This window comes from Lycium ferocissimum, chromosome 7, assembly GCF_029784015.1.
Source record: "Lycium ferocissimum isolate CSIRO_LF1 chromosome 7, AGI_CSIRO_Lferr_CH_V1, whole genome shotgun sequence".
Lineage (NCBI taxonomy): Eukaryota > Viridiplantae > Streptophyta > Magnoliopsida > Solanales > Solanaceae > Lycium > Lycium ferocissimum.
Genome location: NC_081348.1, coordinates 33,569,440 through 33,584,812, shown reverse-complemented (window position 1 = coordinate 33,584,812; position 15,373 = coordinate 33,569,440). Strand labels below are relative to the sequence as shown.

The window sequence follows — 15,373 nt, the reverse complement described above, 5'->3', positions numbered from 1 at the left end:
ATCAACTGAAAGAAGCTCAAGAAAAAATCAAAAAAAAAAAAAAAAAAAAAGGTTTACTTGTCTAACAAAATGACTACCTTGTTCAAGAGAAAGGTGGAAACATGAACCATTGAAGAGAGAAATGGGGTTAAAGAAAAAAGAGAGTTTTGTTTTTTTCCCTAATAAGGTTTCTTGAATAGAAGAGTCCTATATTCAAGAAGTGTGGTTTTGGAGCAATCTATTCTTGGATTATAGCAAAGGTGTATTTCAGTTACAAATTGCTGACACACTCAACAACTTTGACAGGAGAATGAAAACATTTGTCAGTTTGGGAGGGAACGACGATCAAAACAATGTTTAGCAGGAGTAGTAGTAATTGCTTAACAAATGTTTTGCTTTTGGCATAGAATGAAAGATTTTTCTTTATTAGGACCAGTGTAAAAGATATTTTCTACCAGATTACTTATAGTAATGATAAATAATTAAAACTCTAACCTATTACGATTTGGTAGTCTATTAGTTGATTCTTTGATTATGTTTTACTTACATTTTTTCTAAATTATTTAAATTATAAATTATCATAGTTATAGAACTTTTTAAGGACCAATGTAAAAAATAATTACTCTGTATAGACACTTTCCTCTTTCCTCTCTTCTCTTTCCTCTCGGTGCATGTTAACGGTGGTCCACTAACGTGCATCGCCGACGATTATGGGGAGAGGACGCCCTCGTAAGCAACAATTCATCGAGCCAGGGCACCTAGCGGAAGCTATGGCAGCCGGTGATCGTTTCCATGGATCACCTGGGGTTGTTTTGCTGAAGGGATGCGAACACAGGGGGTTTTAAATACTCCGGCGGTTACTCGATCGGCGGGAATTAATATAAAGGAGCCGGATATGAAAGCTCGACAGGAAATGGAAAGCGATGGAAAAAGGAAAGCTGTTGCAACTCCGGTAGCGACCAACACTGGTTCACCTAGTGGTGGTACATCAGTAGCGGCGAGTTCTGGTGGAACAATGGTGAGTACTCTTCCGATTATAGCTCCAAGTACTGCGAATAAGGAAGATGATACTGGTAAAACATGGGCAAATGTTGTAGCTGGTAATAAACTTTCTGGGAGAGGTATGCCACTGGATTACATCGCACCCATGATACAGGATGGGGTTAAGATTGTGGAATTGGATCAGGATGAACTAGACTGTGAAAATTCGAGGTGGAGGCATGCTTTACTTCTGTATGTTATAGGGCATTCACCTACCATTGGGGCAATTGATCAATTCTTAGCGGCGCAAAGAACATATGTTCAAAAACCCCAGATCTTTTACCATAATGATGACTACTTTATGGTACGATTCAGTAGCATCGAGGAAAGGAATGATGTTCTCTTCTCTGGGCCTCACACGATCAACAATCGCCCGGTAATTACAAAGAATGGACTCCGAAATTTAATTTCTATGATAAGGTATTGAAACTTGTTCCAATATGGGTAAAGTTACCTAATCTTCCCCTCAATTGCTGGAGTGCAAGAATATTAAGTCGTATAGGCAGTGGTTTGGGCACCCTTATTTACGCAGATGAGTGTACATCATCACTAGCTCGAATTTCTTATGCTCGTGTGCTAGTGGAAATGGATATAACAAAGCCACTTCCTAAGATGGTAAAGGTGAAGGACCCTACGGGTAGGGTGTTTGATCAAAGAGTTGCTTATGATTGGGAACCAATGTACTGCTCCGTTTTCTTGATTGTAGGACACAATTGCAGACCTGCTGTAACTGAGAAAGTGTACGATAAAGCGCAGGAAAAGGTAAACAAAAAGCCTCGGAGGGAGAAAACTTACAAGCACAAGCAGACATGGCAAAAGCAGGCTCCTAATAAACAAGGAGGTCTTAGTAATGCTCATTTGGAATCTACGAGTGAGATTGCTATCGATTCACCTAGAGAGACTGTCCAGCTACTAGAAACTGCTCAACCACTAGATACACCATCGAAAATTCATGACCAGGGGAAGAATCAGGATTAAGGAAAAGTGCAAGCTCCTCCAAACAAGGGTGGTCAAGCACAGGTCCTGAATAGAGGGGACTTGACACAAATGCAGGTGGTTCCTAAGTAACCAAACCAAAATGCTAGATGGACAAATGTGACTAAGAAATCCACTGCTAAAGGCAGCAGACTGGTGAATGTTAACAGTGATGTACTTGGTACAATGAATGGGTTTAATCCTCTGAATAGAAATGTAGTACAATCCCATGGTGCCAAGGCCACTGTTCAACAAGGTCCAAGTGGTAGAAGGAAAGGTGATGGTAATTCCATAATCAATCACAATTCCAAATGAGTGTTATAACATGGAATGTGAGAGGTATGAATAAAGTGTACAAGCACAAAAAGTTTAAGGAGTTTATGTTGGTGAATAAAATAGGACTATTAACTGTCCTAGAACATAAAGTCCATGCTAATAATGAAGGGAAAATTATACAGAAGCTTGCGCCTGGCTGGTCCTGGTTGTCCAATGCTAGTAGCTCTAATAAAAGTAGAATTTGGTTATTGTGGAATCAAAATGTGCTGGATTTCTCTCTGATGGATATGACTACTCAGAGTATGCATGGTACAGTCAGAATTTATGCTACAAACTCTCAATTTCACTTAACTGTGGTCTATGGCCTACACACTATTCAGGACAGGGAAGGACTTTGGGAGACTTTGAGAAGCATACACCAAAATCAATAGGGCCCTTGGCTTATCATGGGGGACTTCAATGCTGTTTTAGGGGAAACGGATAGGCAAAATGGTAGCCCTGTCCAAGAAAGGGAGATAAGAGATTTCAAGGTGTTGATTTTTGATATATGATTGAATGAAATGCACACCATAAGGAGGGAATAAACATGGACTAACAACACTATCTATAGCAAAATAGATAGAGTCCTGGTAAATGCTGAATGGATGAACACCTGGCCAAATGTTCATGTTATGGCCATGGAACCATACTTTTCTGATCACTCACCTCTCAGGGTGCGTTTAGATGTCCCGCAAAGGAAAAAAGCCAAGCCATTCAGATTCTTCAACTGCTTGGTTGATCATAAGGATTTCTTATCAACAAAAGCGTACAAGAAGCTTGGAATGCAGAAGAAAATGATAATATACACACAATCTGGCAGCAACTGAAAGGGGTAAAACATAAACTAAAGGTGTTAAACACTAAAGAATACTGCAAAGGTGGACACAAAACTAGAAGGCATAAGGCAAAAACTCTCCATGACATGCGAGTGACAATGGGACCTCAAGTGCCACAGGACAATATGATTGTTGCCGAGAAATAGCTTAGAAGACAACTGGAGAAATGGGGAATAATCAGAGAGAGCATATATAAGCAAAAATCTAGAGTTCAATGGCTTAGGCTAGGGAACACAAACTCTGCATACTTCCATGCTAATATGATGAACAGATATAGTCAGAACTCTATTACAACACTGAAATCTTGCCAAGGAACATAGTTGCACTCTAACGAATGTTGCACTCTGACGAAGACATTGAGAAAGAGATCACTGGATTTTATCAAGATCTGTTAGGATCTACCGCTAGTTCAATTCCTGCCATAAACCCTCAGGTGATCAAAGATGGTCCCATACTATCAAGGGTCCAGCAATTAGCACTTATATAACCAGTGACAAGTAAAGAGGTACAATTAGCACTTAATTCCATAGATGACATGAAAGCTCCAGGTTGTGATGGGTTGAACTCTTGTTTCTTTAAAAAGGCTTGGCCTATTATTGGCAAAGACATTACTGCGACTGTATTACAGTTTTTTGAAATAGGGAAAATGACCAAGACAATAAATTGCACCTCTGTTACACTTATTCCGAAAGTGAAAAACCTTGAGTGTGTGAATGAGTACTGACCAATATCGTGTTGCTCTACTCTGTATAAAATTATCTCCTAGATAGTTACGAGGAGACTACAAGAGGTAATGGATGGTCTAGTGGATAATTGTCAGTCTGCTTTTGTGCCTGGTAGGATAATTTCAGACAACATAATCATGAGGCATGAACTAGTTAAAGGTTATGGAAGGAAAGGAATATCTCCTAGATGTATGATAAAACTGGACATGCAGAAGGCTTATGATTCACTAGAATAGTGCTTTATTGAACATATCTTGGTTGGCTTGGCTTTTCCTGAAAAGTTTGTGAACTGGATCATACAGTGTCTGACCAGTGTCTCTTATTCTATCCTTGTTAATAGAATGCCATCCAAGCCATTTAATGCTAGGAAAGGTTTAAGACAAGGGGACCCAATGTCCCTTTTTCTATTTGTGCTTGCTATGGAGTATCTAAATGAACAACTCAAGACTCTTCAGCATATTCCAGATTTCAACCACCACCCAAGGTGTGAAAAGTTACACTTGGTCCAACTCGGGTTTGCTGATGACCTACTTTTATTTAGTAGGGGGGATGTGGGTTTTGTGCAGCTTATGTACCAGTGTTTTCAACACTTTTCCTCTGTTTCTGGTTAGAAGGTGAATAGCAATAAAAGTACTATATATTTCAAAGGAATACTGAAGACAACCAGGAGGAAATTATGTAATTTCTTGAGTTTCCAAAAGGGGTCTTGCCAGTGAAGTACCTTGGTGTGCCATTTAGTACCAAAAGATTGACAGTAATGCAATGTCAACCTTTGCTGGATAAAATGATAGGGAGAGTGACTTCATGGACATCAAAATTCTTATCTTACGGACGGAAGAGAGCAACTTATTAAAAGTATCCTATTCTTTATACAAACTTTCTGGTCCCAGATTTTTGTACTGCCTAAGCAGATTACCCAATATGTTGAGGCAATATGCAGGAAGTTTTTATGGATCCAAGGATTAACGATCCCGAAGGCACTTCTCTGTGGGAAACTGCTTGCCTTCCCAAAGCGTGGAGGGATGAACATATTGACGTAAGGAGATCCTGGAACAAAGTAGTAACTGTGCCTTCGGGAACCTATGTATGAAGAAGGACAGGTTGTGGATTCAATGGACTCATACTTATTATATTAAGGGACAACCTATGTGGGAAGCTAACCCAAAGCAAGCTTCTTGGATCATTAGGAAGATATTGAAGGCTAAAGAATGGTTCATGGCTGCTGGGATGACATTTGATGATGTATTGGTTATGGATAATTTCTCAATCAGACACATGTATATGAAGTTTCGGGGTGTTTTTGCCAAAGTCCTATGGAGGAAGTTAATATGTAACAACTTGGGTTGTCCTAAATGGATATTTATCTTGAGATTAGCTGCTCATTCAAGACTAACAACTAGGGACAGGTTGATCAAATGGGGTATAAAAACAGAAGCTGAATGTATGTTGTGCCAAAGTAAGGATGAAACCATGGAACATCTATTTTTCTTATGCTAATTTTCTGCCAGAATTTGGGAAAGACTGCTTCATTGGTTGGGTGTATGTAGAGGTGCAAGGGGCTGGCAAGATGAACTCATGTGGGCTATCCAATATGGACAAGGTAAATCTGCTTAAACCGAGTTGTTCAGGATGATCTTGGCTACCTGCGTCTACCACATATAGAAGGAGAGAAATCATAGAATCTTTCAAGTGAAAGCTAATACTGGTGATGGTGTGGTGAGGATGATAACTCAAGAGGTGCATGCTAAAGGCGAAGAAGGGCCGCACTGCTTGGATACTGAAGAATGAATTACTATCCTTAATTTGGCCTATGTGAGTTGCGGTGTGCAAGAGGAAGTAGATATCGATAGGATATAAAGGCAGATCTTGTTAAGTAGAGAGTGAGGAAGTAGGTGGGACCAAATTTGGCCCAAGTTTGGGTTCAGGCTATAAAGATAATGTACATATTTTCCCTGGTAATACAAAATTAGTTACCAAAAAAAAAATGTAAAAAATATTTTTATCAGGTTACTTAACGGTAAATAATTTTATTTAATAGTATGCATTAATTTTTAATAAAAAATAATTATAAGTGACTTATTATAAAGTATTAAATTATATTATTAATTATGTAAAAAATATTTACATAATCAAAGGATCGTTAGTAACTGAATTTTACGCCTTTAACAATAAAGTCATATATATTAAAATAGTTCGATTATAGTTTAATGAGATGAAGACAGCTAAATATACATTAAAATAACTCTATTTCCATTAAACCAATTTATCCTATTTTTTAAAATGGTAAAAAAAAAAAAAAAAAAAATTGGTCACATATTCATTTTTTTAAACTAAAATTCTTAGATTCAGGTAATACTACTATTACTAGAACAACAACAACAACATACCCAATGAAATCCCACAAAGTGAGAGAGTATACGTAGACCGTACTCCTACCTTGAGAGGTGGAGAGGTTGTTTCCGGCAGACCCTCAGCTAGATTCACATGGTATTGATTATCTTAAGTTCATATGTACATTCGGCTAATAGGATTTACGAATTAAAAAAAAAAAAAAAGGTTTGAATGTTGTCACTTGAATGAAATAAACTTTTACTTTTGTGGCTTTTAAGTTTAAACAATATTCGATTGAGTTTGAAAAAATAAAGATATTTAAAGTTGAAGTTTTGAGTCGATCTTAGGTTAATTACCTCCGTATTTCTTACAGATTATACCAATTAATGATTGTCGTTAATTATCTTTGTTATAGGAGTCATTTTGAAATAAAATAGCTTTTGTTTACTTTTACTTTTCACCTAAATACCAATTTAGGTGTGTTTACTTTTGGTTTTCACGTAAGCACCAATTTAGTTATATATTTAATAATGATTGTAGAAATACATCCGTAAAAATAGTTGGTAGCCATGTTAATTGAGGTTTGTAACAAGGTTTCTTGAATAGAAGAGTCCTATTCAAGAAGTGTGGTTCGGAGTAATCTATTCTTGGATTATAGCAAACTTTAGTAACAAATTGCCGACTCCCGCTCACCAACTTTGATAGAAGAATGGAAAAATTGTTAGTTTGGGAGGGAACGACGATCAAAACAATGTTTAGCGGGAATAGTAATTACTTAACAAATGTTTTGCTTTTGGGATACAAAGAAAGATTTTTCTTTTTTTAGGACCAATGTAGAGGATATTTTTTACCAGGTTACTTCTAAGGTAATGGTAAATAATTTTATTTAATACTCCCTCCGTTTCAATTTATTTGAAAACTTGTTAGTATTTGGATAGTCAACTAGGTTATTCTTTGAACACGTTTTACTTACATTTTTTCTAAATATTTAAATTATAAATTATCATGACTTATAAAAAAAATTAGGACCAATGTAAACAATATTTTTACCAAGTTACTTAATGGTAAATAATTATATTTAATAGTACTCATTAATTTATAATAAAAATAATAATATATGACTTATTATAACGTGTTAAATATATTATTCGCGTTAAATTACATTATTAATTATGTAAAAAAATATTTACATAATCAAAGGCTCGCTAGTAATGCGAATTTTACGCCTTTAATAATAAAGTCATATATATCAAAATAGTTCTATTATAGATTAATGAGATAAAGACAGCTAAGTATACACTAAGATGACTCTATTGCCATTAAACCGATTTATCCTATTTTTAAAATGGTAAATTTTGTTTGCTCTCATATTCATATTTTTTAACTTAACTTCTTATATTCACGTAGTACTACAACAATGACAAGATACCTAATGAAATCTCATAAAATGGGTCTGGGGAGGGTAGAGTGTACGCAGACCTGATCTCTATTTTGGGAGATAAAGAGGCTCTTTCCAATAGACCCTCGGCTAGATTCGCATAATACTAATTATCATTGGTTCATATGTACATTAGGCTAATGGAATTTACGATTAAACAAAAAAAAAAAAGAGTCACTTGAATGAAATAAACTTCTACTTTTGCGGCTTTTAAGTTTGAACAATATTCGATTGAGTTTGAAAAAATAGAGATATTTAAAGTTGAAGTTTTGAGTAGATCTTAGATTAATTACCTCCATACTCTTTACAGGTTATCTCAATTAATAATTATCATCGGTTATCTTTGTTATAATACAGGAGTCATTTTGAAATAAAATAACTTTTTTTTACTTTTGGTTTTCATGTAAATACCAATTTAGGTATATGTTTAATAATGATTTTAGAAATACATCCGTAAAAATAGTTGGTATGTTAATTGAGGTTTCTAATAAGGTCTCTTGAATAGAAGAGTCATATTCAAGAAGTATGGTTTGGAGCAATCTATTCTTGGATTATATCAAACTTAAGTTACAAACTGCTGACACACACTCACCAACTTTGACAGAAGAATGGAAACAGTTGTCAATTTAGGAATGACGATCAAAACAATGTTTCGTAGGAGTAGTAATTGCTTGACAAAAGTTTTTCTTTTGGTATAGATACAAATATTTTTCTTTATTAGGACCAGTGTAATACCAGGTCACTTATAAGGTAATGTAAATAATTTTATTCAATATTCCCTCTGTTTCATTTACGTGAACTTATTACTATTTGGGAGTCTATTAGGCGATTCTTTGACCACGATTTACTTAGCTTTTTTATAACTTATTTGAATAATAAATTATTATGACTTATAGAACTTTTTAAGGACCAATGTAAAAGATATTTTTAATCAGGTTACTTAATGGTAAATAATTTTATTTAATAGTACACATTAATTTATAATAAAAAATAATGATAAGTGACTTATTATAACGTGTTAAATTATATAATTACTTATGTAAAAAAATTTACATAATCAAAGGCTCGTTAGTAACTGAATTATGCCTTTAACAATAAATGCATATGTACATTAGGCTAATAGGATTTACGATTAAAAAAAAAAAAAAAAAGAGAGCTTGGAATGTTGTCACTTGAATGGAATAAACTTCTACTTTTGCTACTTTTAAGTTTAAACAATATTCAATTGAGTTTGAAAATATAAAGATATTTAAATTTGAAGTTTTGAGTAGATTTTTGGTTAATTACCTCTGTACTTCTTACATGTTATCTCAAATAATAATTATCGTTAGTTATCTTTGTTATAATACAGGAGTCATTTTGAAATAAAATAGCTTTTGTTTACTTTTGGTTTTCATGTAAATACCAATTTAAGTATATATTTAATAATGACTGTAGAAATACATCCGTAAAAATAGTTGGTAGCCATGTTAATTGAGGTTTCTAATAAGGTTTCTTGAATAGAGGAGTCCTATTCAAGAAGTGTGGTTTGGAGCAATCTATTCTTGGATTATATCAAACTTCAGTTATAAATTGCCGACACACAATCACCAACTTTGACAGAAGAAAGGAAACATTTGTCAGTTTAGGAACAACTATCAAAACAATGTTTAGTAGGAGTAATTGCTTAACAAAAAATTTGCTTTTGAGATAGATACAAAGATTTTTCTTTATTAGGACCAGTGTAATAAATATTTTTTACCAGGTTACTTATAAAGGTAATGTAAATAATTTTATTTAATATTCCTCTGTTTCATTTACGTGAACCTATTACTATTCTAGTCTACTAGGCGGTTCTTTGACCATGATTTACTTAGCTTTTTTATAAATTATTTGAATTATAAATTATCAAGACTTATAAAACTTTTTAAGAACCAGTGTAAAAAGTATTTTTAATCAGGTAACTTAATGGTAAATAATTTTATTTAATAGTACGCATTAATTTATAATAAAAAATAAAGTTAAATGACTTATTATAACGTGTTAACTTATATTATTACTTATGTAAAAATATTTACATAATCAAAGGCTTGTTAGTCACTGAATCTTACGCCTTTAACAATAAATTCATATGTACATTAGGCTAATAGGATTTACGATTAAAAAAAGAGCTTTGAATTTTATCACTTGAATGAAATAACCTTCTACTTTTGCGACTTTTAAGCTTGAACAAAATTCGATTGAGTTTGAAAAAATAAATATATTTAAAGTTGAAGTTTTGAGTAGATATTTGGTTAATTACCTCCTTATTTCTTACATGCTATCCCAATTAATAATTGTCGTTAGTTATCTTTGTTATAATACATGAGTCATTTTGAAATAAAATAACTTTTGTTTACGTTTGCTTTTCACGTAAATACCAATTTAGATATATATTTAATAATGATCGTAGAAATACATTCGTAAATATAGTTGGTAGCCATGTATTCATATCAGGGGTAAGTGTATATTTGCCAAAGTGGTAGTATTTCCATATAAGTCAGTTTGTGGTAATTCTCCTTGAAGTTAATTTGTATTCACATCACTCGAACAAATTTTGAATACGCAACTTCACACTTGCATGAAGTCGGACTCTATTGTTTGGTTATTGGGATAGAATAGACAAAAATATAATACAAATTGAGATATTTTATGAGATTAGATAGTTTTCGGGATTAATTAGCACCATAATTAAATGTGGGATAAAATAATTTTCCATTTTATTTCAAGATTGTTATTCTTTATTCCACCAATCAAACAACCCCTATGAGGGCGGAACCAGGTGGGAGCAAGGTCTCATTTGAACTCCATTTGTTAAAAATTACGATGTATATTTAAATTAAAACTATTCCTTATTTTATATACTTAGTAAATATTGAATCTCCTTAATTTATCTCTTAATAAAAATTTTATCTTCACCACTCACCCTTATACATGTGACTTACTTTTCAAATGGCATTGGAATTGCTTCTACTTAAGTATTTGTCATGACTTTGGCATTAACCGATGTTGATGCCAAGTTGCCGCCGAAAGTGTTGTGCCGTCACTTACAAGTGAGAACATTTAGATAAAAAGAAATTTTTATATTGCTAAATACTTATTCGTATCGGGTATTTACATTAAATTAATGTAATTTATCGTGATTAAGTGATTTATTTAAGTGAATACATACATCATTAATTATGATTAAGTGATAGGTATATATATTCGAATACATGTCATGCATCTATTAATTTGATGTAAACATACAATGCGGATAAATTTTTATCCATATACGTTATTTAAATTAAGGTCCGATTAACTTAAATTTACTTCATTCTATTTTATGAGTACAACTTCATTCTCAAAATTTAAATTCAAAAGATGTAATTAAAGATAGGAAGATACTTTCTCTGTCCCAATTTATGTAACATATTTTTTTTTTTTAGTCTGTCTCAAAATATATATTACATTTTTATATTTAAAAATAAATTAACTTATGATTTCCAATCACATGAATTCTAAGGCTTATTTTGAAGTACAAATTTAATTTTTTTCCTTAAATTTCGTGCCTAATCAAATAGTGTTAATAAATTAGAGCCAAGAGAGTTCTTATAAGTAGTTATTACTGACATCTTTAGTACTCCCTCCGTTCCATAATAAGTGTCATTTTAGTAAAAAACACGCATATTAAGAAACCAATGATGAAGTGTAAAGTTTATCAAATTACCCTTATGTAAAAAAAAATATTCTTTTCCTCTTAATTATTAGAGCATGCACAAGTAGTTCATCTTTTGACAACCATCAATTCAACCATCATCATTTTACTAATCCTATCTTTCAGCTTCTTTTGCCTCTTACTAATCCTATCTTTCATAGGCCAAAACTTTCATTTTCACGTGAAACCCAAATTTTGACATTGTGAATCCAACTTTTGGCCTTGAATAAAAAAACTTGTCATTTTTTGACCAAGGGCAAAGATGGAAAAAATTAGTCAATATATGCATTGATATCCTAAGGTGACACTTATTATGGAATAAATTTTTTTGGATAAGGTGATACTTATTATGGAACGGAGGGAGGAGTATTAAATAAGTTATTAATTACGCTTTGACCTATGGTTGATGGATCTTTTTGTGGGGAACACAACTGATGAATTTTCGCGAACTAAAGAGTTTATCGAGATTCATATTATGACTGTCTTTTTCTTTTCATCCATAACTTTAGTATGTCTTTGTTGGAACTCAGCCTAGAAGATTCGTCAGTTTTACTCCTTCGGATCTAAAATAATGAAGTTTTAGCCTTTACAATTTTGTCTAAAATAATTGATGTTTTACAAAGCCAAGAAAGCATTTAGTTATTTCTTCAAATTTGTCCTTGGCACATTCACATATTCCCATAATAACTATGTCAATCTAAAATTATAAAGTCGGAGCTAGAGTTTGAAGCTTATGGATTCGAGGTTCTAATATTTTAAAATTACTGGATTCTAAATTATTAAATTGTACATATTTGAGAAAAAATTTAATACAATTATATTGTTCTACTGGTTAAGCCAAACCCACGCTTGAAGAGCTAGCTCCCCCTGCCTAAAAAGATAAGAAAATAACAATTAAGGGATATATGTGTCAAAACCCTTCTAATTATTAGAAGTTCGCGTATTCCTTAATCCATGTGCTTAAGCTTAAAATCTTAATTATCTTGGACCGGAGGGAGTAGTATTTTTCGAAATTTAACCGTTAATCTGAGTAACGATACAATAAAAACATACTTAGTGTAATCTGATTATTGGAATCTGTGGACGGTGGTGTGGACGCTCCCTTACACCCCCTCCCCCTCTCCTTGTGAAGCTAGAGAGGTTGGTTCCGATAGAATATAAGTAAACATCTTTTATTAAATTGATCAGGTTTATGTTTGAAAAGCAATGTGAGACAAATGATATATTATGCTAATTACTTTTAATCACGTACGATAATAAAACTCACAATTAGATTGGATAAAGTATTAACATAGGTCAAGTGTATTATGAAAAACAATTCGTTATCAAATTTAAATCAAGTGTTGGGTTCAAATTAGATCTAATATGTTCGTATATGACATGACGAACCAAATATTCGATGGTAAATACAATAATTCAATAATTAAAACCATCCAATTATAATCCCCGTACTTATTGTAAAGACTTTGACGCAACTCAGGAGTTCAAGTAATAAAAGAGTTAGACATTAGACAGTTTAGTAGTAACAACCATCAGGTGTGAGTAGATTTTCTTCTACATAAACTACATGAAAATCTCTTCGTGAAGAAATAATTCATAAAATCTCAAAAGTATTTAAAGAAAGAAAAATAATATATATTTTACTGACCATACAAATCAATTAAAGTATATACAAGGGAAAGATGCATTTGCTAACTGATTTAAATAGAACAAGAAGTAATGTTATTCAATGAAGAAGCAACTCAGCAGTGTGCCAATAGTACAATTCACATCCCTAAGTAGCCTCATATTATACTGACTAAAGAGAAAAATCCTAATATTGTCTAAAAATAAACCAAGGCAGGTGAAAATTGTCTATAACTGCTACAATTTCATACACATGAATATAGGACAATACTAACTTCTATCTTTTTCCTTCCATATGCAATACACCATATGCAATACAAAATTCACCTAAGTCTATTTACATCTTCCTCAAACAAAACAAAAAAATTGCTGATTTCCTTTAAATTTTTCAACTAGTTCCTCACATTGATCCAACTATCTGATGACTCCAAGTCCATTTTCCCTCCTCTTGTTGAGATCCAAAACTCGCGATTGCGTCTCGTTGAGAATGCATTTCCACTCATAGATTCATCTTCATCACTTGATGATTCATCTGAGAAATCCAACTCAGAAAAAAATCCACCATCTAAAACACTAGCAGGTGTACTAGCAACATCTGCCTTTTCTAAGTTGATTTTTTCTGCCCCGTTTGAGACAAATGGATGATCAAGCAATTGTTCAACTTTCCACCTCTTTTTACTGTCTCTTTCCAAACATTTAGTCAAGAAATCCAAACCAACATCAGAAAAATGTGATGGAAATTGTGGCATTTCATTACTACAAGCAATTTTCAAAACTGCAGCCAGGGGATTTGTACAAATATCCCCTCCCCACGGAGGCTTCCCCGTCCCCATTTCGATAATTGTACAACCTAAAGACCATATATCAGCAGAAAAATCTAACTCTTCATTTCTCAAAATTTCTGGTGCTATCCATAGGGGAGTGCCACCAATAGACTTTGACAAAGATTTTGTACTACCATTTACCTTATTGGCTTTTATTCTCTTTGCACATCCAAAATCAGCCAATTTGATTTCTCCACTAGTGCCTAACAATATATTCTTGCACTTTAAATCACAATGCACAATCCCATTTTCATGAAGATATTTTAGACCCTGAAGAATCCCTTTAGTATACAAACAAATAACTTCTTCATCTAATGACCCTCCAAATTTCTCTGCCACATCAGTTAAACTTCCCCCTGTCACATACTCTAGAAAAAGACTCAACTTTCTCTTACCATTTGCTTCAAAAGAGAAATCTTTGCCAATGAATTTGACAATATGTGGTGAATCCAAATTCTCAAGAATTTCAACTTCATTTTCAAGACACTTTAATCCTGCCTCTGATTCTGATGATTTTAACACGAAAAGTCCGCCGGTCGCCTTGTCCATAGCCAAATGAACACGACCAAATGATCCTGATCCAATCACTTTTCCTTTTAGCCACTTAGTAGGTTGAGGACATGAACATTTGCAAATTTCAGCCATATTTTTTTCCTCACTTTATGTTGTGCACTCAAGATCAAAGGACTAAAGATCTCAAGTTCTACAAAATTTGACTTAAACTGCATAATGCACAAGTATATCATATAACGAAAATCCGGGAAGTCCCAAACAACTTACAAAAAAATCAAAAGTAGGAATCTTGATAGCACAATCCTGGTATATTGAAAGAAATTTCAATAGGATCAACAGGGATAATATTGAAAGAGCGGTTTTCCATACGATGGAAAACCGCTCTCTTTGTAAACTAGGAAGATTGAATTTCTTTTGCAGTGTTGATGAATTTATCTTGGAATGAAAGAAGAAAGAAAGAAAGAAAGAAAGAGGGAGTATGAGTTTGGGATGAAAAATCCAACTTATAAGGGGGTGTCTGGTGATCCAAGAATTTTGGAAGTTATGAGTTGCTATTGGATTGGAAATAAACGGCAGTAACTGCCACACTAAACTAATTTCATGTTCTTTGCACTTTGACTAAAGGGGAACTTCCTCTGGGGGATGTTTCTAGGACACCTTTAAACTGTGATTAAATGTGTCTAAACATAGAGTAATAAATTATTACTGCTATATTTGACTAACTGAATTTGTTCAAATAATATTTTACATTTTACAAAAGCAAGAAGCATTTTAGTTTTTTTTTTTTTTTTTTGATATATTATTCACCCTTGGTCCTCCAGTTAACAGAATGTTAATTAAGCGAGATGTTTGAGAGAGAGGGAGAGAAGTAAATGACAGTTTAGATAAATACTCTTTGATTAATGTTATTAAATGTCTTTCAGCGTGTGCAAAAATCTACAGAGATAAATACAGATATAGACTAAAGATTGTATTATTAGTATTTATTTTTAAAAAACAACTAATAGTCAAGAAAACAGAATTTAACGCTAGGTCTAGATCCCTATTTGACGTGA

At 33.1% G+C, this 15,373-nt stretch overlaps 2 protein-coding genes across 3 annotated transcripts in view; both read right to left on the bottom strand.

The window, feature by feature from the left end:
- The window catches only part of LOC132064521 (uncharacterized protein At5g08430-like), a 56,233-nt gene extending 55,872 nt beyond the window's left edge, over window positions 1-361 (bottom strand). The window contains exon 1 of one of the 2 annotated variants that reach the window (XM_059457524.1): window positions 78-361. The gene's annotated coding sequence lies outside the window, so the exon portion shown is untranslated. The remainder of the gene's footprint in view (window positions 1-77) is intronic. The other variant, XM_059457523.1, reaches the window with a different exon arrangement.
- Window positions 362-13,054: 12,693 nt separating this feature from the next.
- On the bottom strand, window positions 13,055-14,790 carry LOC132062735 (mitogen-activated protein kinase kinase kinase 17-like). The gene has a single exon (XM_059455243.1). The coding sequence runs from the start codon at window positions 14,448-14,450 to the stop codon at window positions 13,374-13,376; it is 1,077 nt and encodes a 358-aa protein (XP_059311226.1). The 5' UTR covers window positions 14,451-14,790; the 3' UTR covers window positions 13,055-13,373.
- Window positions 14,791-15,373: the final 583 nt, after the last annotated feature.